The sequence below is a fragment of the Python bivittatus genome, unplaced genomic scaffold, assembly GCF_059951505.1.
Source record: "Python bivittatus isolate LINGU-HERP-01145 unplaced genomic scaffold, Pbiv_v1 ctg000480_np1212, whole genome shotgun sequence".
NCBI classification, from domain to species: domain Eukaryota; kingdom Metazoa; phylum Chordata; class Lepidosauria; order Squamata; family Pythonidae; genus Python; species Python bivittatus.
In genome coordinates this window covers 73,942,539-73,966,052 of record NW_028277075.1, presented here as the reverse complement: position 1 = coordinate 73,966,052, position 23,514 = coordinate 73,942,539, and the positions used below count along the sequence as shown (strand labels likewise).

Genomic DNA, 23,514 nt, shown 5'->3' with positions numbered 1-23,514 from the left:
TAATGGTTTGTTGCTGAATCCAATAACTAGGATTCAGAATTCACTATTTGTTAATACTGATGTCTTCTCCTCCTCCATATAAACTTGGGTTCACAGCACAAACGCCAGAATGCATAAAATGGTTTTTAGTTCAGGGTTTTTTGGTAATATATTTCATAACAATGGTATTGAATGACTTAAAATAATACGTCCAGCCTTAAGGAAGCACAGCCATTTTCAGTGGCTTAGTGTTGCTGACTAAGCCTCTTGCATTCCTGAACATTATCTACAGTCAAAGGAGTGTTATATTTTTCAGAACATCTTTTTTTAACTTTTGGTTATAATCCTTATGCATTTAATTGTAATCCTTTTATAAAAACTTTGCCATCATACATATGTCCTATGTATTTAAATCTATATTAATTTAAATTGAGTAGGGTTATTTGTATGCAGATATTGATAATTTGTGGACAACAATGCATATGTCCAGAACTCATTAACAGAGAATACATCCCTGCCTATTATGCTTTTTCCTTTTGGGGTAAGCAATATCATGCAAAGCAAAGAAAAAAGAAAAAAAGAATGAGAAGTAGTGAGCAAAGACTAAAGGCAGGAAATAAGATAGAAAAAATATATCTTCCAGGAAGAAATTTTATGTAACTCAAAATATTTTACAAATAAATGAATCTTATTAAGCATGTATTTGAAATGTTTCAAATCATTTGAAAACGAATGATTCTGAAATGTTTATTTCTAGCATAGTTTATTTCGAGGGTGGGAGGGGTGCCTTTGAGTCAGTTTTGACTCCTGGCAACTGCCTGGGCAAGTCCCTGCAGTTTTCTTGGCAACATTTCAGAAGTGGTTTGCCACGGCCTCTTTCCTAGGGCTGAGAGAGAGCCACTGGCCCAGAGTCACCCAGCTGGCTTCCTGCCTAAGGCAGGACTAGGAGTCGTGTCTCCTGGTTTCTAATCTGGTGCCTTAAGGGCTACACCAAACTGGCTCTTTTATTTCCATCACTTAGTTCATTCCAAACCTCTGCAAGAATAAGAATAGCAGCTACAGTACTGCCATTCTTCCCAGTGCCAGCAGAATGAAAGTGGGGAAGAAGTCTTGGGTATGTTAAATACAAGTGATTCTAGCACCAACCAGTCATCCCTTTTGCGTGGGATTGAACTTCCGAGCTAGCACACCTCTGGAAAGGTCCAGGTTGAGGAAGGCAGCGCTGGTTTTCATGGATATTTACTATAAACCGCTTCACCAGATGGCCTTAAGGACCCACCCGATCTTTGCTTTTTCTTGTAATTTTTCTGGTAAACTTTACTTCAAGAGTTTCCAGCCGGATTTCGGCACGCCATCCTATTGTTTAAGTACTGTAGAGAGACTTAGATGCAGGAGTGGAAGCCTGTGAATTAAGCTCCTTTACTTTCCCATTATGCTGAAGGGGAAAGAAAGGAGAAACGCGCCCTGATGCTTATTCCTATCCATAGGTGATTCTCACTGGCGATTCATAGCATCCTCCCGAAGCCTCTGTGGCGATATAAAGCTGATGCATATTAATAATACATCACCAGAGGCGATGACTGGGTGACGCTATAAATCTCTAGGTTAGTCATCTCGTCATTTCTTCTACGAGCGAAGTAAAAAGTGTCTAAGACTCTTTACAAGTAGGATCCACATTCGATAAACAGTAGCAGCACTGCAGGCTTGAGAACAAAAATCTTCGAAGGGCATTAACCTACCAAGCTTGGGAAAATACTGTACGTGATCTTTTTCTCCATTCAACCCCACGTACCTGCAAGGCTCAACCCAAACTCAATCTCTCCAGCCGGTAAGCCACACCCTCGGCACAGGCTCCTCCCTCCCCGGCCGACCCGCCTCCATTCCGAGAGGCACTTGGAACGGAGTCGAAGAAATCTCGTTTGTTTTCCTTTCTTTCTCTCTCGCGTGGAGAGCGACGTCACGGGGACGGACAGATCCGGGAAGGAGCTTTGAAGTCAGCATGTGTGGGGGCTGCGTGAAGACGGAGTACCCGCCTCGGGTAAGGGGGGGGGCGGACTTTCTGTAGGGCACGAGAAGGGAGCGCTGCCACGTTCCCTTCCTTTTGCCGCTGCTTTCCCTTTTGCTTGGCTTCCTGCGAAGTTTGTCCCCTTGCCTTACCTGGAGGTAGATGAGTTTCAAAGGAGGGGTCTGCAGGCAGAATTAATTTCTCCCGCGCTCAGTAATGCCTTTATTCAGACCAGCCAAAATATCACTGAAGAGTGTGCAAGGTGCAACGCTAATAAATATACAGTATTCCCCGGCTTTTTTCATTTTGGAATTCCACCCCCCCCCAGGGCCAAATAAGCTTATGAATCCTTTTTCTACTTTTCGCCCTTATTTTTCACACGCAGCACCAGGCTGCCCCTTCCCCCCCTTTTTTTGGCGACTCCTCCCCCCCCACCACCATTGGGCCCTGTTGTGGTTAAAAGGATTCCTGAAGTGGAACTCTCCAGGTAGAATAGATGGGGAGAACTGATCTTTTCAAGGTGGAATCGGTGAATCCTACTGTGTGGGCTGCCAGCTGTAATGGACTCTCATTTTCTGCCAAGGGGGTACAGGCCTTTAATTGCCAACACTTTCAACTGTGTTAGACTACAGCTTTGAGCATTTCTTCTGGGTCTTTTATTACGGTGAGGATTCTGGGAATTGTAGTTCACCAATTGGAGGGAAAAAAGATGGGGAAAATTTCTCTCCAAACAGGTACTGTGTGACAGAACCATCCTTCTTAGGGAGGTGTTTTTTGTGTCTGTATCTGCGTTCCTTCAAGTCAGTTTTTTTGCTTCTGGTGACTGCCTGGACAAGTCCTTACAGTTTTCTTGGCAAGATTTTTCAGAAGTGGTTTGCCATTGCCTCCTTCCCAGGACTGAGAGAAAGTGACTGGCCCAAGGTCACCCAGCTGGTTTTGTGTCTAAGACAGGACTAGAATTCACAGTCTCACAGTTTGTAGTCTGGTGCCTTAACCACTAAGTAGGATGAATGTAAAAATTACGTGTTTTCAAGAAACTCTACTAATGATGTGGGATAGAAAATATTTTGCTTCTAAAAGTGAATTGTTTAAAAGTTATTTTAAAATTAGAATATGTCTGGGTAATGTGAGCTTTTGATTTTAAATTTATTTCTCAATGTAATGTTGAAAATATTGACTTGATATCAACCAAACAGAACCGTTGCACATTATATTGAGAAATAAATTGGAAATCAGTAGTACGTGTAATCCAGAGATGTGCCAGTTGATTTAGAAAACTTGAAAAATGTAAGAAAACAACCTTACTGAAATATAGAATTGTAAGTGGTAGATCAATTGCAGATTATATATCATAATCTGAAAAGCCTTTGGTAGCATTATTGTTTATCATTGTTTATGGTGACTTCTCCCTGTGGAATGGAGAAGAACCTATACAGAAGAAACAGCCTTTGAAAACCAGGATCATGTTGTCAGGTGGCTTGTTTGTTTTTGGCTTAACTTGTTACATAAGACTTTCCATTTCTAAGCTATGGTTTATAATATTGTGTGTGAGCCCACATAGGGAGAAGTCACATTTTTAACAGCCTATCACATTGTTGTTTAGCAGATTGGTATGGATGCACTGTATGTATCTGGGAAGGAAAGTATGCATGGATAGAAATTAGGTTTTGGGGTAATCTACCAGAATTACTCATATGTAGAATAAAATAACTGGTGGGGGGGAGGATATTTGTGATATCCTTAATCATAATCACTCTCTTGGTTGCTTTTAAAAAATGTGGGAAGTTCTGAGTGTAGAACTCTCAAGTAATTGGTAAATTTGGCTCTTAAGCCAATCTAGGAAGAGATCACTGGCTATATTAAAATACTTTCCCACTTTTGAATCATTTAGGGTAACACTTGCTTGGAGAACGGATCCTATTTGATGAACTACGTTGGTTGTGCTGAATGCAAAACACGGGATTTTGTGATGATTGTGAACAAAGCAACAGAAGATGAGGATGGAGAGGAAATTATCACTTATGACCGTAAGATGGCCAGATTCTTCTGTTGTTTGTATGGACATTAAGAGCCTGTCTCCAGAAATCTGGTTTATTGTTGAAAATTAAATGTGTCCAGACACGCTTTTATGTGTGAGATATATGTGATGCATTTCTTTCTCATTATAAAAAGAAAATGGTAGTGAATTGTTGTCACAGTTACTTAAATAATGGACTTCAGGATACTGGGTTATGGCCAGTGATACCTGTCTGCTAGCAATATAGGCTTAAGGGAATAAATGAATTTATTCTTCTTCTCACAGTGTGTCACATGCCCCCAAATATATTTTGGAGTATAGGGGAACTCTCAGAAGCAAATTTGGTAGTGTATAGAAGATGGAAGAGAATGAAGAGCTAGTAGAGTAGGAAGTTTCACTCAAGGAAAATAGTTTCAATCCTTGCCATTGATGGATTTATTAATTCTCCGAGGCTGGGTTCACACATTCATTAACCTACCACATGGCTTATTTGTTTTTGGCTTAATTTGTTATGTGAGCCTTTCCATTTATAAGCTATGGTTTACAATATTATGTGTGAGCCCACCCATAGTGCCTTATTCAGGAGATCCTGGTAAATACGCATTGCTTAGAGTCATGTATGAACTCGGTCACTATAAATATATCTGCAGGACCAAATGTATTTCTAAATCTGGCTGCTGACAGGAAGAAATCATTTGCTTATTTTTCTTTCTATCTAGTTTTTGAGGAAACAATTCTTTATTGTTGTCTTCTGACTACAGTCCTACATTTATTTTCAGCAGCTTCCACAATAGCTCTATCCTCATTGCGCTCATTTCTGTTAAGCTTTCTCGAATTCTAGTCCACTTCATCAGAAGCATAAGACTTTACTATACAATTGTTGTTGAGAAGAAGAAAAGTAAGATAGGTGAGTAGGACAGAAGACAAATAGAGAATAAAAACAGAGATGAGAGACAGTGAGAATTACTTATAATACCCATAAACAAAGTGGGAATTGGGTCTCATATTTTCTTGTATGGATGAGCTAGTTAACCTAGGTAAGTGTACTACGTAATTACAAAAGAGAGGACCAAAATCTCCTTTCAACTGATCTTGATTCCTGAAAACTACTTGGTCATGTCTATGTTGGGGGTTTTTTTGCAAATAGTACCAAATCCAGTTCCCCAATCTGAACTACATTCCTGGGATTGCCTAATGGTCTCCCTGTAAAAAAATATTAACTTCATCTGACTCTGCTTAGCTTTTGGAAATCAACCAACATCAGCTTATTTTATTCATTGATTGCCTGTTGCCCTGAAAGGGTGCCATAAACATATTTTAAGCAGATTAATATTTTTTTGGAACAGCATCCTGGGACTGGATGCCTCCTAGCTATGTTGTTTTAATGAGCAGACAAATGTCCACCTGTATCGTTGCCCCTTCTGGCTTTTTTATATTGCTCAGTCTCCAGGAATTGCTAATCCCATATTTCTTTTGTTTTTTCTTCTACAGTGAGTGTTTCTCTTTGGTGCACCAGTGTGTAATGCCAGAACAGTTCTGCTTCTCTCCTTTTTTCCCTTGAGGCAATAGCAGTGAATGCATTAGAGAAGTGAGGACAGTAGGAATAATCAATAAATGACTGGGGATGGGAATTAGGAAGCTGAGTGGGGAAAGGTTGAGCTTTCTATATACTATACCTTTTTGGTATGGCTGGTATAACAGGTATTATCCTTTGGTTCCTGTGTAATCAGTGCATATTTCTTGAAATAAGTAATTTGATTTGTTTTACAGTTTCAGAGCATAGAGTAGACAAAGCCTGTTCTGTCTTCCTAAATCTCTTGGTTTTCTTTTCAGATGTATGTAAGAATTGTCATCATGTGATAGCCAGGCACGAATATACTTTTGGGGTAGTGGACGATTACCAGGTATAAGAGTCGTTCATTGATCAACCATTAAATTTGTTTACCTTTTATTTATTTCAATTTTTTTGTCTTAATGAGGCTTATGAAGTCTTGGTAATCAAATAGCTGCACTATTTATAACATGTAATTCAATGTGTTTGCATATGATGTTGTTAACTAGTGGACCACATTTTAGTTTAGTATGTTGCGTGAATCTAATCTGTGTGGTTAATTAGTGGTTATGTTGTATAAACTCAGCCAGTTGGGTTACTTAGGTAAACTACTATTTATTTATTAATTCAATTTAGGTGCTGCCTAATTCCATACTGACTCTGGGCAGCTAACAATGTAACAAACCATAAAAACACAATACAAAACAAAACAAGATGGGATCTGGTCACTCTATACAAAAACATAGACAAAACACATCCAAGAAGGGGTTCCATCCATCTTAACCCAAGGCCTGAGAGAACAACCAGGTCTTCAAGTCCTTATGGAATGCCAACAGGAGGGATCCACACAGATTTCAGAGGGAATCTCATTTCAGAGGGTAGACACTGTGACAGAGAAGGAGTGCCTCCTGGGTCCTGATAAATAGTGCTATTGATTAAAGGAACCCGAAGCATGCCAGCTTGGCTGGTACATACCATCCAGGCAGAAACTGTGGGAAAGAGGTGGACCCTCAAATAACCTAGCCCTATAGAGATTTATAGGTGATGACCAGCACTTTGCATTGCATCTGGAAGCATACTGGCAACCAGTGCAACTCGTGAAGCAGCGGTGTCATGTGGGCATACTGGGGCATGCCAATCACTGGTTTTCAAAGGCAGCCTCATGTAGAGCACATTGCAGTAGTTGAGCCTTGAGGTGACAAGGGCATGAGGGTCTGTCTGAAGGACCACCGCATCCAAAAAGGGGCACAACTGGTGCACCAGATGGAGCTGTACAAAGACCCTCTTGGGTGCAGCTGCCACCTGCTTTTCAAGCCAGAGCTTTGAATCCAAGAGGACACCCAGATTGTGCACCACCCTTAAATGAGGATGTGCTGCTCCATCAAAAGTATAGATGGAAAATCCCTGGGAAGCCTTAATATCCACAGCCACTGGGTCTTGGTAGGATTGAATTGAAGTCTGGTCCTCTCCATCCAGGCCTGCACAGGCACTTGGACAGGACCTTAACTGCCTCACTTTGCCAGCCTGGGGTTGATAAATAGAATTGGGTATTATCAGCATACTTTTGTCACCGAACCTCAAACTGACTGATGACCTCCCTCAGCAGTTTCATGTAACACCTCTGCTTTGCAAGCTGCACTAGTTGCCAGTTTGCTTCTGCGTGCAATTCAAGGTACTGGTCATTATCTATAAAACCCTACATGGTTTAGGGCCTGATTATTTGTGGGACCCTTTGCCTCCCATTGTATCTGACCAGCCAATTCGATCTGGAAGGATTGGCCCACTCCAAGTTCCTTTGATTAAACAAAGCCATCTGTCAGGACCCTAGGAGAACGCTTTCTCTATACAGCGTCTGCCCTCTGGAATGAGATTACCCCTGAGATCTGAACAGCCCACATCCTACTGGGGTTTCAAAGGGCCTTGAACAGTTGCCTCTTTTAACTTGAGTTGTTTTCCTTTGTTTCCATCCAGTTTTGTCATTATGCAATCTTTACTTTTCCTTTTGTTTCTTGTTGTTTTTCTTGTTTTAATGTTTTAAACAATTTGTAAACCATCCAGAGTCATTGGGGTTGGGATGATGATGATGATGATGATGATGATGATTTAAAATAAATGAAATTTAATTACGTTGCTTTTAAATAAATGATTTTCCACATCAAAATTCTGGCATTCAGATTTTGGCACAATTATTGCAAAGTGGTAGTTTCGGCTGCTTCTTGTGAACCACAGAGGGAGATAGAGGGCTTTTATATTTGATACCAATCTTATGTTTTACCCATCATATCTTTTAAGGTGTTGGTAAGTGGTTGGTAATTAAAAACATTTGACATTTGACTGAATTTTTAAAGAAGTTTTCCCCAACTTGTTGAATACTGTCACATGTATACAACTACAACTCCCGGATATGCAGGTTGGGAATACTGTGACTTATAATCAAACTTATCTGGAAGGTAGCAGGTTAAGGAAAACTGCTATAAATAATGAATAATGCTTACTAACTAAGGCTTATGGGTATTAGAGCTAAGATAGTCCAAAATTCTAAGGTTGTGATTAGAACTTAGACTTGCTTGAAAAGGAGCAGAATAGAAGACCTCTATTAGCCTGCTTGATATATATATCAACCCAAATGACTGAGAAACATCTAAGAATTAGAATAGCACTTTTGTTCACAGCTATTCACACTGAAAGCGTAGATTTTAAAGAATTGATCAGACTCAGCTGTGTGTTCCTTAGTACAAGCTTTTAGCTAGACACATATGTCCTGATGTGTCTGTTGAGCCTAACATTCTCTTAGATGAAAGCTGCACACAAAATCCTAAACTAGATGTCCTCAACCTTTTGGGCCTGTGGCCTATTTTGGAATGTCAGTAGTATGTGAAGAATACTTTCACAGAAGATTGCTACGCCAGATTGGCCAGTCACAAAATGCTAATTTATTGGAAAGGAAACAGTGCACTGGGCTTCAGTCATCCACCATTTTATTTATTTCCCTTTTTGATCACAGGGGAAGAAATGGAGAAATGGATTGGACAAGTATCATGTGATCCCATAGGCTGTCCATTGAAAGTGGGTAGTGGAGCCATTGTGTCATGTGAAAAAATACATTTCAATACCTGCAGTTTTTCCAATATTAACCTGAGCAAATGCAGTACTATTTATATATTTTCTCTGATAGAAGAAAACAGAATTGTGTCAAGAAAAGATGAATTCACTCCATATTTATTATTAATTATATAAATAGACACATTCATTAGCCTATTTATTTTATTTCTGGAAGGCAGACAAAGATGCATCTCCCCCCCCCCCTTTGCCTGGTGTCAATCACTTTTTTTTTTAAAGTTATATTTGTAATTACAAGGTTTTTTTTTCTTTTAAAGAGAAACCTCAGACTGTAGGATCTGTGATTCCATAGCTTCTGCTTCATTCCACTTAAATGGTATGAAAACAAAACATGTATAGTTCTTTGCAGGTGAACAGCTAGAGTTCACCATGTTTTTTCATAAGATGAACCCAAGGATCATCCCACAGAAGCAAATAGTTTGGACAGGTATGATATCAGATAACTCTGCCTTCTCTAAGTTGGTTTTCTTCAGCTTGTTGGAGTAGTGTTTTCAAAATTCTCAGCCAGCATAGTTATTGGAAATTCTGGGAGTTGTGGTCTAGCATGTCTGGAAGGCCTCAGGTTGAGGAAAACGAACTGTTCCATCACATTAAAGAAAAGGATGGATACATTTCCTGCAAGTTCTTAGCATAACTTGAAGATGTTCACTTGTAGGGTTGAACTACATAAGCTAGATTGTTTGAACTGTGGCTATTGTTACAGGTGCATTGACTTCTTGGTTAGCACAAATTAATATATCTATGCAGCAAATACAGCAAGCCTCTATTCTCACTCACCCAGTATAAATATAACTTGTCTCTCATTCCAGGAATACACCATGCTGTGCATGCTCTGCGGCAGGGCAGAAGATTCTATCAGTGTCTTGCCTGATGATCCTCATCTGATGACTCCATTGTTCTGAAGTGTTTTGATTTTTCTCAGCCATTGTATCATATATTGTACCAAGTGACAGGAACTCATGGAATATGACATTTACACAACACAAATGCACACTCTGTTCAATCCATGTGGGAAGTCAAGTGATAAAGGGTCAAAAAATAGCAGCTTGGTTTACCATCAACAGAACTGAAGTCTCTATTCTAAGCAAGCATAAGGAAGAGGAAAAAAAAGTTTCATTTGCTGAAAGCTTCATAAAATGTTAGAAAAGGCAGAGAAGCTGCCTGCTACTTTTGGTCTTCTTTAATGTTTTCTCTTTAATGTTTTGCAGTCAGAATGCTGCAATCAATGTTATTGGCATCATAGGGGATGCTGTGTTTTGCAGAAAACTTTGGAAAGGACCAAAACAGGAGGACCTTTTTGTGACTATTTCTTTCCCTCTGCAATACCTACTTCTGCCTCCAGCTCTCCATATTTGATGGAGGACTCCCCAAAAACGAAAGAATTCTGATTTGCAGGACATGCAAAAAAAAAAAGCACCAGAAATGCTTATTGTTATTGCGAAGTTTACTATGTGTTAGGGGGGAAAAAGCTTTTTCCTTAAGCTATCACGCACCATGTAGAGCTTGGAGGAAGAGGCAAGATCTCACAGAAAGCTTTAGAGAAGGATACAAATAGCAAGTGCTTCTGTGCCCCAAATATTCCTGCAAATGAAAGAAGGACCCATTTTTCTTCAAGCCTTCCAGAAAGCATGGTTGACTCATAGGAGAATCATGTAGTTTCACGTTCATTAGAGAATGGACAGATGAAGAAATCTTGCTGATTCTAATCTAAATGACTGCTGATGTGAACATCCCAAGTGATGGGATACTTGCCCCCTGACATGCTAAAGGTGGTGCAACCAGTTCCTGAGTTTAAGGGGGCAATTACTTTTCATACTGGCACATCATATGTTGGGTGATTGTTTATGAATTAAATGAAACAAGCTCAAGAATTTGGCATTACAGTACTTGTTTGCTCAGATTCCCTTTATCAGTAGGACCCTCATTAATTTCAGTGGGAAAGATACACATCAATTCAGAAAATCTAAAAAAGGGCAAGCACTTTTTCACAGAACTGCATTTGATACAGCCCAGCAGTCTTCTGCGGTTCATTTGTAATGCCGGCCTGTGGTACATAGCCTATTTCAATTAGGATTTCATTGTGAAATTAGGGAGAGCATCTGATGTGAGACTAATTAAACAGAAGTTTTGTCTTTAAGGAACTCAGTCAAGGGCCATAAATCTTTAGCCACTGAACCATTTTTGAATGCAAATTACCTTAAACTGCCATCAGCAAATGTAAGATTCAGTTCTCATATGCAAAATTAGAAAGGGACCTGGTGTCTGCTAATGGATTCTAGAAACATTGCCCTCTGTGGAAATTAGTCCTTTCAGAAAGAGTGTACTGCTATAAGTTGCATGACCAAACTGCTCTGATGAGATGTGGATTGAGATGACTCTCTTTTGCCAAAAATTTTGATGACAGTGTCATGATTACTTTGCCTGCCCAATTAAGTAGTTAGACACTGATCTTTAACCACGAGACTAACACTAACCCAGGTCATCTTGCCAAGCTAGTTATTTATGAGCATAGAATATGAGACACTCAAGGCCAGTTGCCATGGTAAGTAGGTATGGTAAGGAGTAACTATAATTGCCAGACACTGGTAATAAATTCTAGGACTGTCACTTTTGGAAGTACAGTAGATCTTGTAAGGCAGTTCTAGTTACATTCTTAATTGCATTTGACCTAAACTGGCAGTGTTGAAAATCTTTTACCTGAATTACTGAAATATGCAAAAAATATTTGTGTATATTTAGACGTTTGCTGTGAAATTAAAAGATGCTTTAGCCTTTTTGTTAGGTAAGCTAGTGGGCATAAGGTATTCATTGCTAAACAAAGATGATTCTAATTTTTGTCAGGAGAGCATTTAGCATATGCTTCTTTGCCCTAAAATAAATGTGACTGAAACCAGTTACGTCCATTTTCTCTAAGCTTTACAAAACTAGCAGCATCTTAGGCAGAATCACAGATTGTTTTTCCTGTTCCAGAGGAAACTTCTTAACCATGTTGCTTAGTAATAATTTCTAGGGCCTGTTATCTTAAAACTGTATTGATCTCAATTCCTGGAAGGTTGGACAAAATGGAATAATTAATGACAGTAATGGGTTTATTTTTTTAAGCTAAAAGGAGGCCCTCTAGGACTTCACCTCCTGCTTAAAACCATTAGGCACACATTTGTTTTTGTTCTTACATTTTGCACTCAGTACTTAAGGGAAATGTTTCTGGCAGCAAATCAAAATCTGCGAAGAGACTCGGTTTGCCTCTTCTTGCTCCTCTCGCTATTCCCAGAGTGTACAATGACCACGGAAATCTCTTGATTCAACACCAGAAGGGACACATTTCAGGAATTAAGGCTTGCCAGCTATTCACTGTATCCCTTCCATTTGGGGAGCATGGATTATGCTGTCCATATTTTACTCTTTCAGATACTTCTGGGGCGATGGTGGTAGAGGTAGAATGGAAATTACTAGAATTCTCCCACATTCACTGTGGGCCATACTTTTAATGGAGAATAGATGAGCCAGTCTGCAAAAGCTGGACTTGCTCTGTATGGCATATAAATATAGAAAATAACCTGCAGGATAAAACAAGAACATTATTCCATATGTGGGAATATTTCCATTTGATTCCATTGTTCTTTCTCTTTGCATTCCAAACTGAACCTCTGAAATGGATTTCACCCTGAAAAGATTGGGGTGTACTGAAATACCACTCCGGGTGCATTTAGGCTCTCCTGGCTAATCCCTGTCAGGGATTGGTTGAATTAAGCTGGAAATCTCTATAGAAAAAGTCTGCCCAGGAATACATAATGTGGTTCCTGTTTGGCAGCTGGCATGCCCTGAAGGAGGATAGAAAAACATTACCAGAAAATATGCTGTCTCTAGTATAGCAATTCCTGTAATAGTCTTGTGCTACCCCTTGTTTGCCTGGCAGCCTGAGGAGTGATCCTTCTGTTCAAATATTTTACGTGCATTTTAAGTCTTTGCATACTTACTGGATAGAATGCCATCAACAGAGTATGCTGCATCGTCCACCGGTAGATGGCAAGAGGGTGATATCTGCAGACATTCCATCTGCCCGTAGAATTCGTGAAACCTGCACGGCTATTCTCAAATCCAAATCATGGATGGGGGCAGTTTCTCCACCCCCATCCTGAGTTAAAAATGGGCCCTCTGTAAATTATGTGAAAGAATGTTTTGATTAAATGGTGAAGACTCATGAATGTTTACATATGTGTGCCTCTGTATGTTTATACAGCAACAGTTTATCTTCTTTATATTTAGATGTATAAAATATGAATATATTATTATATTCATATTTTAGATGATGATAATGGTTTAGACCAGGGTTTCCCAAACTGTGAGGTGTACTTCCCTTGGAGAGATGCAAACAGAGTCCAGGGGAGGTGTAAAGAACCTTTTAGTTATATTGTTACAATAAATCCACCTTTCTCAAAGTTTCATTGTATTGTTTTCATTGTTCGCTTGTGTTAATTTTGGTGTTTGGATTTGTAGGGGAGGTGTGTACCTGTAAAGGAAGGTGTGATGGCAAAAAGTTTAGGAACCCCTGGTTTAGACTGTGTTCCAAAAAGTGTGATATGCACAGTCAAAATGAGGTGCAAATGGAAATAGCAGAAGTAATTAAAGTATATGGACTCCCTTAAGTTTAACCATAGGAAGAAAGATTTTGATGGTGTAGAGATACATTTCTTTAGCATTCACAGAACCTGTCATACCAAGAGTTAAGGAAGTAGGCAGCATCAGTCCTAGAAACCCATTTATCTACAACACTCTGAATTGTGTGGAGCTTCTGGTCCTTATAGCTTGACCCTGATTTATTTTGGTCAAGAATGAAGCTGGATTGCTTATATTCTAGCAATAGCACAAGGCATTTCTTTCCTCTGTGGAGGGTTGCTGCATATCACTTATCTAACAGGATGCCTTCCTGTTCAGTTCTCAGCTAGATTTTCCAGCATGGTGCTCTCCAGGTGTGCTAGGGAAGCAGATTAGGAATGATGGAGATGTATGATGCCCATACAGAGGACATCAGTTTGAGGAAAGCTCTTCCAAACGGACAAAAAGTCTGCCTTGAATACTGCAAATTCAGTCTATCCTTGTACAGGGAAAAATCCTGATCTCATTTATCCCAAAACAAACTAGTACTATAGGAAGAAGTAGGCTGGTTAATTGCTGGATTTTAACTTTATATCAACAGCTTAGCCATGGTCTACCACATTTATTTCTTGCTAGTTTCCCAGAAATTTAATAGTAATGGTTTGAGCAAAATATCAGCAGAGTCAGATGCAAATAAATTTGGCCCTGATATTGCTAACTAATTCTAAACCTCTAAAATGGTTTAAGTTCTTACAAGTTTTGTCTTTTCGCTAACTGGTCAATTGGTCCTTTATGATGATAAACCTCATGGATTGTTTTGAAGAATTGTATTTGGGAACTGTCACATATCATTATATATTTAGGATGGAAGTCTAACTATTAATTTATCTGTTGTCCTTGAATTTAGGTTTGCCCATCCACAAAATCTAGAAAATAAAATTAAGTCAAACCAAATAATATTTGAATTATAAGTACCTGTATTTCAAACAGCAAATACATCGATAAGCAATTCTGAGATGTTATACAGAGGGACTTTTCTACTCAAAATCTTTTCAAAAGAGGTTATTGTTAAATTGTGGCATTTAAATAAGAATTTTTATTACATAAAATTATTTTATTATTGATTTTTTAATTGGTTATGCGCCATCAAGTTGGTGTCAACTGTTAGCAACCACATAAGTAGATTTTCTCCATTATATTTTATTATATAGTCTTACAATAAGAGTGCCCATCTGCTATCCAAAATCTGCCATGTTCTGGAGCAACAGAGCCCCACACACAGCAAAGTATAATATTTTTCAGAAGTATTATAAATATGCCAGAAAGCATATTTCAAACTTACAGTTAAAAATTGAATTAAAGTCTTTTGGACTCAGAGAAGAGCAAGTCAGGAAAACAAGAAGAGATACAAATTAGAGAATTCCAGTAGAATTTGGTTTCCTTTTCTTAATTTTTCCATGATTGCATTTTTACTTGGAATCTAAGAAAAATACTTCCTATTTTAATTCCCCAGCCAGCATGCTTACAGTTCATATGTTAGTAGAACATAAAAATTTCCTTCAAAGCAGTTTCTCCAACATTTTCACTATAGCTATTTTCTTTTCCAAATGATTGGAAAAGCTATGATTCAGTGGTAAACAAAATATTAATTATATAGTCTTAGGGAGTTCATAACATTGGACCCTGCTTCTGAATAGTATATATTCATTGTTTCATCTTTACTGGAGATTCTTTTATAACTGATTTTGGTGTTATCTTTTCTAGAATGCATTAAAAAGATCAATGAAATTGATGAAGTTGTGTTCATGGCACGTTAAGACTGCAATTCCATGCACAAAGTTATCTAGGAGTAAGTTGTATTGAATTTAGTGGGACTCAGTAGGCTTGTATTGTATAGTATAATGCTATTACATTAGGTAGAAACAATGCTTTCTCCTTGTTTTTTACCATAGTAAATGGTAATAATAATATGGCCTTTTTGTGAAAAGTCAGGAATATAAAAGATGAGGATATTCCTTGGGAGGAGCTAAGAAATAATACAATGGAGACCTTGTGCATCTGAGCCATCTCGAAGTGTGTACCTCTTCCATTTTCTAAAATAGGTTCACCTGAAGATACTGATAAAAACTGGTTTCTGCCCTTATCATTCAAGTGTAGGGTTATTGAGAAAGTGGGGGAAACTAGTAGAAATTTTTTTTATATGCTGGCTAGATCTCGGATACTAGAGATGGTGGAGTATATTGCTTGATTAAATCAAACCACAGTCTCCTAGAGAGGCTAGTTTTTCCTTTACTTTCAGTAAAACTTCTAACACTTTAGAAAGGAGAGAAAAAGAACAGCTCCTTCTAATGGATTTTAATCAGGAGACTCTGCCTTTCAAACCATCCCCTTTGCAATTAACTCTGCAGATATTCTGAAATCAAAGATCTTGTTTAAGTGTGTAATATGTATGTAACAAGGCTTTGCTAGATTTACTCTACTGATTTTAATAGGAATTCTGTGGTTGTTACTTTCCCTTGTCCTTCCTATTCTTCCCATTCTCCAATTAAACTCTTCATTATTGTGTTATTTTTATTGTTTTTTTAATGTAAGCTGCTTGGAGTCCAGAGATTTGGTGGTATTGTTTTAAAAGAGAATTTCTTAGAAAGACTGCTACTATCTCTTGTATATTTAGGATTTCCTTAACGTTTTGTATTTCTAGGCTTTGGGCAGAACATTTACAGGACTGTAAATCCAGAGCACTTCTGTTTCTGTACTTCCTGGAACTGGGCTAAAGAGGACCTTGGCAGCAGGCTAAGAACAATCTAGTTGACTAAGCCAGTCCAGCTGAGCCTGATGTGTAGCGAGCACCATTATCCCCTGCAGCCTTTATGCTGTGGAAGGATAAGAATATTAAATGGCAATCAGTGAGTCCTGACATTATGTGAGCTGCTTTTAAGAAATGCCATCATAATTTAAGGAACCAAGGAGAAGCTGGGATATCTGAAGACAAACATGGAAAGCGGAGGTGTGATTTTTTTCAAAAACAGGTTTTTCAGAGTGGGTGTTATTAATGGCAGCTTGGTTTAAAAATAAACAGAGCAGAAAGAAGTTCTTCAACTAATTTATTTGACTTGTAATACAAGCAGTACCCAGCAAGCGAGAGAGCCAAAGAATCAGCACTTTTACACTTTTCAAGCCGCCTCCTTGAAGCTTTTAGAAGAGACTGTCATTCAGTAGAAGTCTGATGTTGCCTCTGCCAGGATGAAGCACCTCATACACTCAGAAAAAGAGAGAAAAAAAGAGAGAGAGAGAGAGAGAAAAGGAATTAAGCATGGCTATTTCTTTGAGTGGTTCCACCAGGAGACAGAAAGAAGAAACTTGAGTGCAGGGAATTCCTAGTCATTTTTCTGATCTATGTAAAGGCTACTTCTATAATGTTGGGGATTCTGCTTTTTTCTTATTTGGCAAGCTTCAGGAGGCGCTGGATATCAGGCTCAATGCTGCTGGTGAGGAACTTGGAGCTGTAGCGCTTGAAAGGTTCTCCTTCAGGTCCTACTAGGAACTTCTCAAAGTTCCAGGAAATGTCATAGCGATGCACTGGGCTCCATAGGATGAACTTTGGCTCCATCATGAAGCAGGAAGGATTGTCATCTGGGTAAGGGAGTTTGTCCTTCAGGTAGGCAAAAACAGAGTGGGTGTTCTTGCCATTCACCTCACACTTCTGGCAAAGAATAAAGTTGGGTTCAAACCCAGATCCAGGCCTCACATATTTCAAGCTATGGAGGATCTCTTCATTTGTGCAGTTCTCCTGTTTGGGAGGAAGTAGAAAGTGGGATGAGAACTAAAACTTCCTGCATAGGAGGCCTCTTCCTTATTTGTCTCAATGGTGCCAGTGTAGAGAGTTAGGTGTACCTTGTACTGATTCTGTCCTCAGATACAAGTTTCCTTACCCTGTGGACCTTTAAATACATTGAACTGCAGCTCTGGGAAAGGAGTACAACAACTGATGTGCAATATACTTGGAGACATCAGGTCAGGGAAGAATGCTCAAAAAGCAGAACTGTGTCAAGATTCTTTCCCCCAGGAGCAAGGAAATATGACATACACAATGTTCTAGAAGAAGCTCCTTAAAATAGGCATGAGGATGAGTAATCTTAATTACTCAAGGTAGAGGAGTTGATAAGTACACAAAAGATGTACTACAGGGTAGTATAGTTAAAGAGCCAGATTCAAGGCCCCACTCAGCCATGGATTTCATCTAGGGAATAGAGCAGTCACTAATTCTCAACCTACTTCCTGGGCAGTTTGGGGAATAAAATGAGAGATGATACTTCCATCCCCCACCTCCCCAAGTAAGCTGGCTTGAGATCTCAGTAGAAAGGTAAGATATAATTCCATAAAGAAACTAAAGTGAGAAAGTGGGATTTTAAAATAAACCTTTTCATTCAGCACACTGGGAATATTGCAGTATTCATGAATGCTCACAAATGGAAATGTGGGGAGAGTGTATTTGTAATATGAGCCACAGATTCTTAGATAGGCCAGTGGCTTTTACTGTAATCCATTGTAATCAAGAAGGCGTTGCCAAGATTGAGAAACACTGTTCTAGATTCTCTCTGGTGGGCAGAGGTGTCCACAGGGTATGGCATGACATGAGACATGAGGGTGCACATAAAAAAACAGATGGAGCTTCAGTCACAGCATGGTGGCCACCATCTTCATTTTCTGGATCTACCCTGCAAACAACCCTTGCTGGTGGGCAACTTTAAGATATGTGGACTTCAACTCCCAGAATTTCCCAGCCAGCATACTTGCATATTGTCAACAAAGGAGCAAACTTTATCCCAACAGAAAAAAATAGATAAAAACAAGCCTTTCAGGGCATCTATGGTAACTGACAATAAGTCAGTTTTTTTTTTCCTGCTAGGTTCAAACTCCCAAATGGATTCTGGCCTAATCTAAAAAGAGCTGTGATATGTTGTTTTCATGACCTGATTTCTTCTTCATGGAAAAGGAGGCTTTGCAAGATATATATGTTTATAACAAACAGTATTTTGGTTTTATTAAGCAACTGAAAATGATCCAGAAACATCCAATTATTTACTGTTGCTTTAAGAAAAGTCTCCTATGGCAACCTTTTATCAATTGCAAATCCTTTTGAAATGAAATGTTTTGAATCCCTCAACAATACTTTCCTTACCTAGCATAAGTTTATCAGTACTCAATGTCTGATGTGAAGCTTTGATTAACTTATTGGTCACCAATTATGTATCTTTTAAACCTTTCAGTTTGTTAGGTTTCTAGGAAATGTCTACAATTGGGCTGCCAAGTGTTGTTTCAAGAGGGATTCTGAATCTTTTAATAGCAATAAGCTATTAAAGCTTAGGAAAAGAAATGCTGGAGAAAGGAAAGAAGCTAAATTTCATTAATTTTTTGTTGCCCTGTGTAATCTCCAGGAAAGCTTTCCTCTGAATTATGATTCTGTATTTACAGAGCCAGCTCTGACACTACATGGAAATGAACTTTTAGCAAGTTGTTGTATGAGGGGAACCATGTTAGTCTATGGTAGCCAAAAATTGGGAGGAGTCTGGTAGCATCTTTTCAGACTAACACATTGTTAAAAAGCATACACTTTCATGAACAATGGCTCACTTCACCAGATGCATGGATTGGCTAAACTGATGTAGGATTTAAATAGGGATGAGGCAGGGAGAGTGAAAAAAAGGAAGACAGGTTGGTGATGCTGATCCAGGTTACATGTGAGACAGATAAAAAGTACTTCATCAATTAACAACTGTAGTGTGTTAAAAGATCACTGTGCTTGCTGAGACCTTCTGAGATGTCCTGAAACTTTTTGAGGTTATGTGAGTTGAGCAAGAGACTGCTGAATATGCCTTTACACCAGAGGGAGTGTTTGCAAATCTGATTTTTGCTCTTAGGGAGGTCACTGAGTAATGTATACATCTTTGTTCATTTAGAGAAAGTATATCATAAAAGTGAATAGACTTGAAATATGGAATGTTTTGCATAAATAGGCAGCTGAATGCATATTGTTGAATGCAACAAGAACAGCATATGATGAAAATAAAGCATGTGTGAGAATAAATTGAATGATTAGTGAATGGTTCAACACTAAACAGAGTGTAAGACAAGAATATGTGATATCACTTATTTGTTTAATGTATTTATGGAGAATTGACATTGTGACACTGTAACAAGTGCATAAGGAATGCTTGTGACATTATGAGGTATGAACATATAGGTAGTTCTCACTTAACAACCCTAATTGGGACTGGAAATTCCATTGCTAAGCAAAGTGGTTGTTAGGCAAAAAATCACATGACTGCACCACTTAGCGCCAGGAGTTCTGGAAATCCTGGTTGCAGTCATTAGGCGAGGACTGCATTGTCATTAGGTGAGGACCTCACGCTTCTTCTGCTCTACTGCATTTGCCTCCGTTTCAACTCCCCCCCATCCCTGCCCTTTTGGCTGCCCTGCACTCCACTCCCACTGCCTACCCCTCGTGCAGCATCAGGGAGGTCTCGTGCAGCGTCGTGAAGGGCCAGCAGCTGCCTCAGCCAGGTGCACCTCATCAGCAGTAGAAGGAAGAAGATGAGGAAGGTCAGCTGGGGGCTGTTGGGGGTAGGCAGCAGTGGAGTTCAGGGCAGCCAAAAGGGCAGAGATGGGGGGAGATAGATGGGTGAGAGGAATTGAAGCGCCCCTGTGGTCATAATTGTGGGTGGGCTGCCAATTGCCCCAATTTTGATCACGTGACCGTGGGGGGTGCTGCAACAGCCGTAACTTTGAGGACCAGCAGTAACTATAATTCGTTGTCGTAACTTTGGTAGCTGAATGAGTGGTCATTAAGTGAGGACTACCTGTATGTATACTTTTGGATGCAGACAATGCTGCATTGCTGGCTTAAAATCTGAATGATTTGCAGCAAATATTAGACAAAGACAAGGAGAATTAATCTGAAAATTAATGCATCAAGACAAGATAGTTATGTTTGACAGAGAAAATAGAGTGAAAGGTTGCAAACTATATATATGCTGTGAAAAATTACAAGCAGGAGGTGTATCTGTGTACCTTGATAGACCATATAGTAAAGCTGGGGAAATGGAGTAACTTTAAGATCTGCACATGCTGCTAGAAAGGTATCAGGTAGCATGTGGTCTATTGTGATTAATGCTAGAAGAAGAGCATGCTTTTACCTACTTTATTATATGGAAATGAGAGTTAGGTATGTCAGAAGAAACGTAAAAATAAGTTAAATGAAGTAGAATAGGTTGTTAAAGAAGTGTTCATGTTAAAACACAACAGATAGGGTGATGAATGAATGAGGATTGAATACAAAAGTGAATGGCCAATATGAAAGAAGTATCTTAACATGGTTTGGTCATCTAAAAAGAATAAGTAAGGATTTAATTGCAAAACAAATACAAGAAGGAAAAGTGAATGGGTTGAGAGGAATGGGAAGGCCAAGAAAGTTGTGGTTGGATGGAGTTGGTGAAATCCAAAAAAAAAGAAGAGAAGTGAGAAGTTTAAGGACCAAAACACAGCATACAAACTGGTATATGGATATGGTGGAAACAAGAACAGTTGCAAGGGCAGAAAGGTTTGTTGTTGATATAAATTAGTTAGATTTCCTTTTTTCTCTTATCCCATCAATGATCTAATAATGATTTAATGATCAATGGTCTAATCTAATAATTCTTTATCTCATCCTTATTTGAATTGCCCATATTTATCCAAGGGTTTAAACTGATGACTCTGTATTCATTCCCTGTCTATCCTTTTCCTTATAGCAGCTTTTCCCAAGTCCCGCAGAGTGCCAGACTCCCATAAGTTCAACCCAGCACGGGAATTGAAATCAACCACATTTCGTGGACACAAGGTTGGAGAAAGCTGCCCGAGATCATTTGGTTCAAGGGTGATGTTTGGAGGAAAAAAGTTAACCAAAAGTAGAATGTTGGTCTTAGTTGAATAATACACATTTTAAATAGCACTTTCTTTGGTCTTAACAAAGACTCCCCCTTCAGAAACACGGAAAAATAATGTATATAACAAAACACTACAGTTGTGTAAAAGAACATGCTCTTTTCTAAATAGCAGAGGCAGCACATAATCTACTTGATTTATGAACTTTACATTTGAATATGTTTTGGGAACATCTTGTTGCTCTCTTTTAAGAATCTTGAAGAGCTGAACAATGCATTAAACATCATTCTCTGCCCACCACTTTGACTCTTTCAGATCAGTAACATCTCAGCAAGGGGTAATGATAAATATGTATGTTACAGAATACATGCGCCATCTGATCCTCCTATATATGCCCCACCCTTCCCAGTTCCCAAGTTAGTGGGTATAGAATAAAAATCCTGGTTTCTAAGAATGTAAGGACTCAAGAAGGAACAATGATTTCATGATGGAAGACAAACTGATTTTGTGGTTGCAGAAGAAAGAACTGCCACAAAAAATCATGAACTGAGATTGAATTAAGGTACTTACCTGATAGCCAAACTGATTGCAAGGAAAGCCCAGCACAACCAGCCGTCGAGGGTATTTGCTCTGCAGCTGATTCATCTGGGTGTAGTCCCTCACTGTGGTGGCTCAGAGGGAAGCCACATTCTCTATCAAAACCACTCTTCCCCTGAAATTGTTGAAATCCACTTTCTCCCCTTGGAGATCAGTGGCGCTGAGATCGTAGAAGGATTTGGCTACGGGAGTCATGGCTGCATAGACCAAGCACGCCGAAAGGGGAACAATGTGAGCCAGTTGCAGATATGGTTGTCTGCTTCAAATGCCCTTCTGTATACTCATGTGCTTGGTTGCCCCAAGAGGCCTTTCTTGCTAGGGTAGTGTGCAGAAAGTGAAGCCCGTCCTTGTTACCAATCTAGCTCTTTCCTGATTGGGAACAAAGCAGCAGGTCAGGCCAGTGTGAGTTCTACTGCAAGCCTGCAACCTAAGCCATTGTGATGCTTTGGGCAGTCCTCAATAATTCATGCTGCTTAAGGCAAAGACACTCACTCTAAGAGATAAGTAAGCAGAGTCCATGAGTTGCAGCAACCTTTTTTTCCTTTGAGTTTAGGGGCTTTGCAGAGAATGAAGCCATACCTGGCATCTTTAGTTTTTCACAGAGCCCCTAAAGAAAAGTGGAAGAAAAAACTTTTGCTGACTTTTTAAAGTCATGTATGTCACTGTGTGGATATACAGCTGGTAGTTCTATCCTAGTTTTAGAATAGAATAGAATAATTCTATTCTATCCTCAAGGGGTGGTAGCTTGAAGTTCAACGTTCTTCAGAACGTTGAGACCATGAACCAAAAAGAAACAGTGGCTGAGCGGGGAGCATTGCTTCTAAGGGCACTGATTAGACCTGGGATGACAGAAATCCAGAATCCTGGACATTTAGTGGTAGCCAGAGAGCGGATTCTAAAGCAAGTCTACTCCCTGGTGTGAACATCTCTTTTTATCAAAGAATTTGTGAGCCATTTCTGAGGTGGTTCTGCTGAACCACTCTATTGGAAACTGTTGAAAACTATTTATGAAGTGTTCCATAATAGTCACTTTTGTGGCCTTCCTGCAGTTGATACAATTAATCACATAATCCCTCCCCCCGTTCATCCACAAATAGGAATAAAGAACTTGCATGTCCCATATGACTGAAATTATTTAAGAGAAAAAAACAGTTTCTCTAAGTTTTTATGACAAAATGTGCCCTTGATATGGACAACAAATCAATCTCCTACAAGGCCATCCAGCCACTTGACTGGTAGTTGTATTTTGATAAGTGTTGACAATTACTAGCCATATAGATACAGCTGTTGAGTGTATAAACCATTCATGACAGATGTCCGTTCATTTTGCACTCTATAACAAAGTCTTACGTTTTAGTGAAAAAAGATTAAAATGTTTGCTTGCATCTGTTGCTACCTTCTTATGAAAGATTTCTACATATATTCCATGTACAATTCATATTTATATATTTTGAATCAACTGAAAATGGATGGTGACCTTCCCCAAATTGACTATTGAGACGTGCCCTGTTCTGAGAATTGCAACACATCATTCAAAAAGAAGAAAATGACACATCATCTTTTCTACCCAGGTAATGAAAGCCTTTCCGCTTCTCCTGGCACAAGAATGTGCACTGAATTATTAATTGTTGGATCAGATTCCCAAAGTGCTCAAGCAGGGAGAGGTAAGATGTGTAACCAGAGCACAGTAATCAGATATGATTTTCTAAAAAGGAAGGAAAGCAA

General features: G+C 39.1%; 2 protein-coding genes across 3 annotated transcripts; one reads left to right on the top strand and one right to left on the bottom strand.

The window, feature by feature from the left end:
* The first annotated feature begins 1,859 nt into the window (after positions 1–1,859).
* CHURC1 (churchill domain containing 1) lies at positions 1,860–13,131 on the top strand. Of its 2 annotated transcripts, XR_015797156.1 has the most exons (5): positions 1,860–2,017; positions 3,876–4,011; positions 5,835–5,905; positions 9,483–13,020; positions 13,062–13,098. XR_015797156.1 is itself a non-coding variant. In XM_007437848.3 (4 exons), the coding sequence occupies exons 1-4, from the start codon at positions 1,979–1,981 to the stop codon at positions 9,573–9,575; spliced, it is 339 nt and encodes a 112-aa protein (XP_007437910.1). In that variant the 5' UTR covers positions 1,860–1,978; the 3' UTR covers positions 9,576–13,131. The 2 variants fall into 2 exon arrangements, 1 of the variants encoding a protein (XP_007437910.1); XM_007437848.3 differs by having other exon boundaries at positions 9,483–13,131.
* Positions 13,132–16,708: 3,577 nt separating this feature from the next.
* On the bottom strand, positions 16,709–21,984 carry GPX2 (glutathione peroxidase 2). The gene is made up of 2 exons (XM_007437847.3): positions 21,763–21,984; positions 16,709–17,059 (listed from the first exon to the last, which is right to left on the bottom strand). The coding sequence occupies exons 1-2, from the start codon at positions 21,982–21,984 to the stop codon at positions 16,709–16,711; spliced, it is 573 nt and encodes a 190-aa protein (XP_007437909.2).
* Between the last annotated feature and the right edge of the window lie 1,530 nt (positions 21,985–23,514).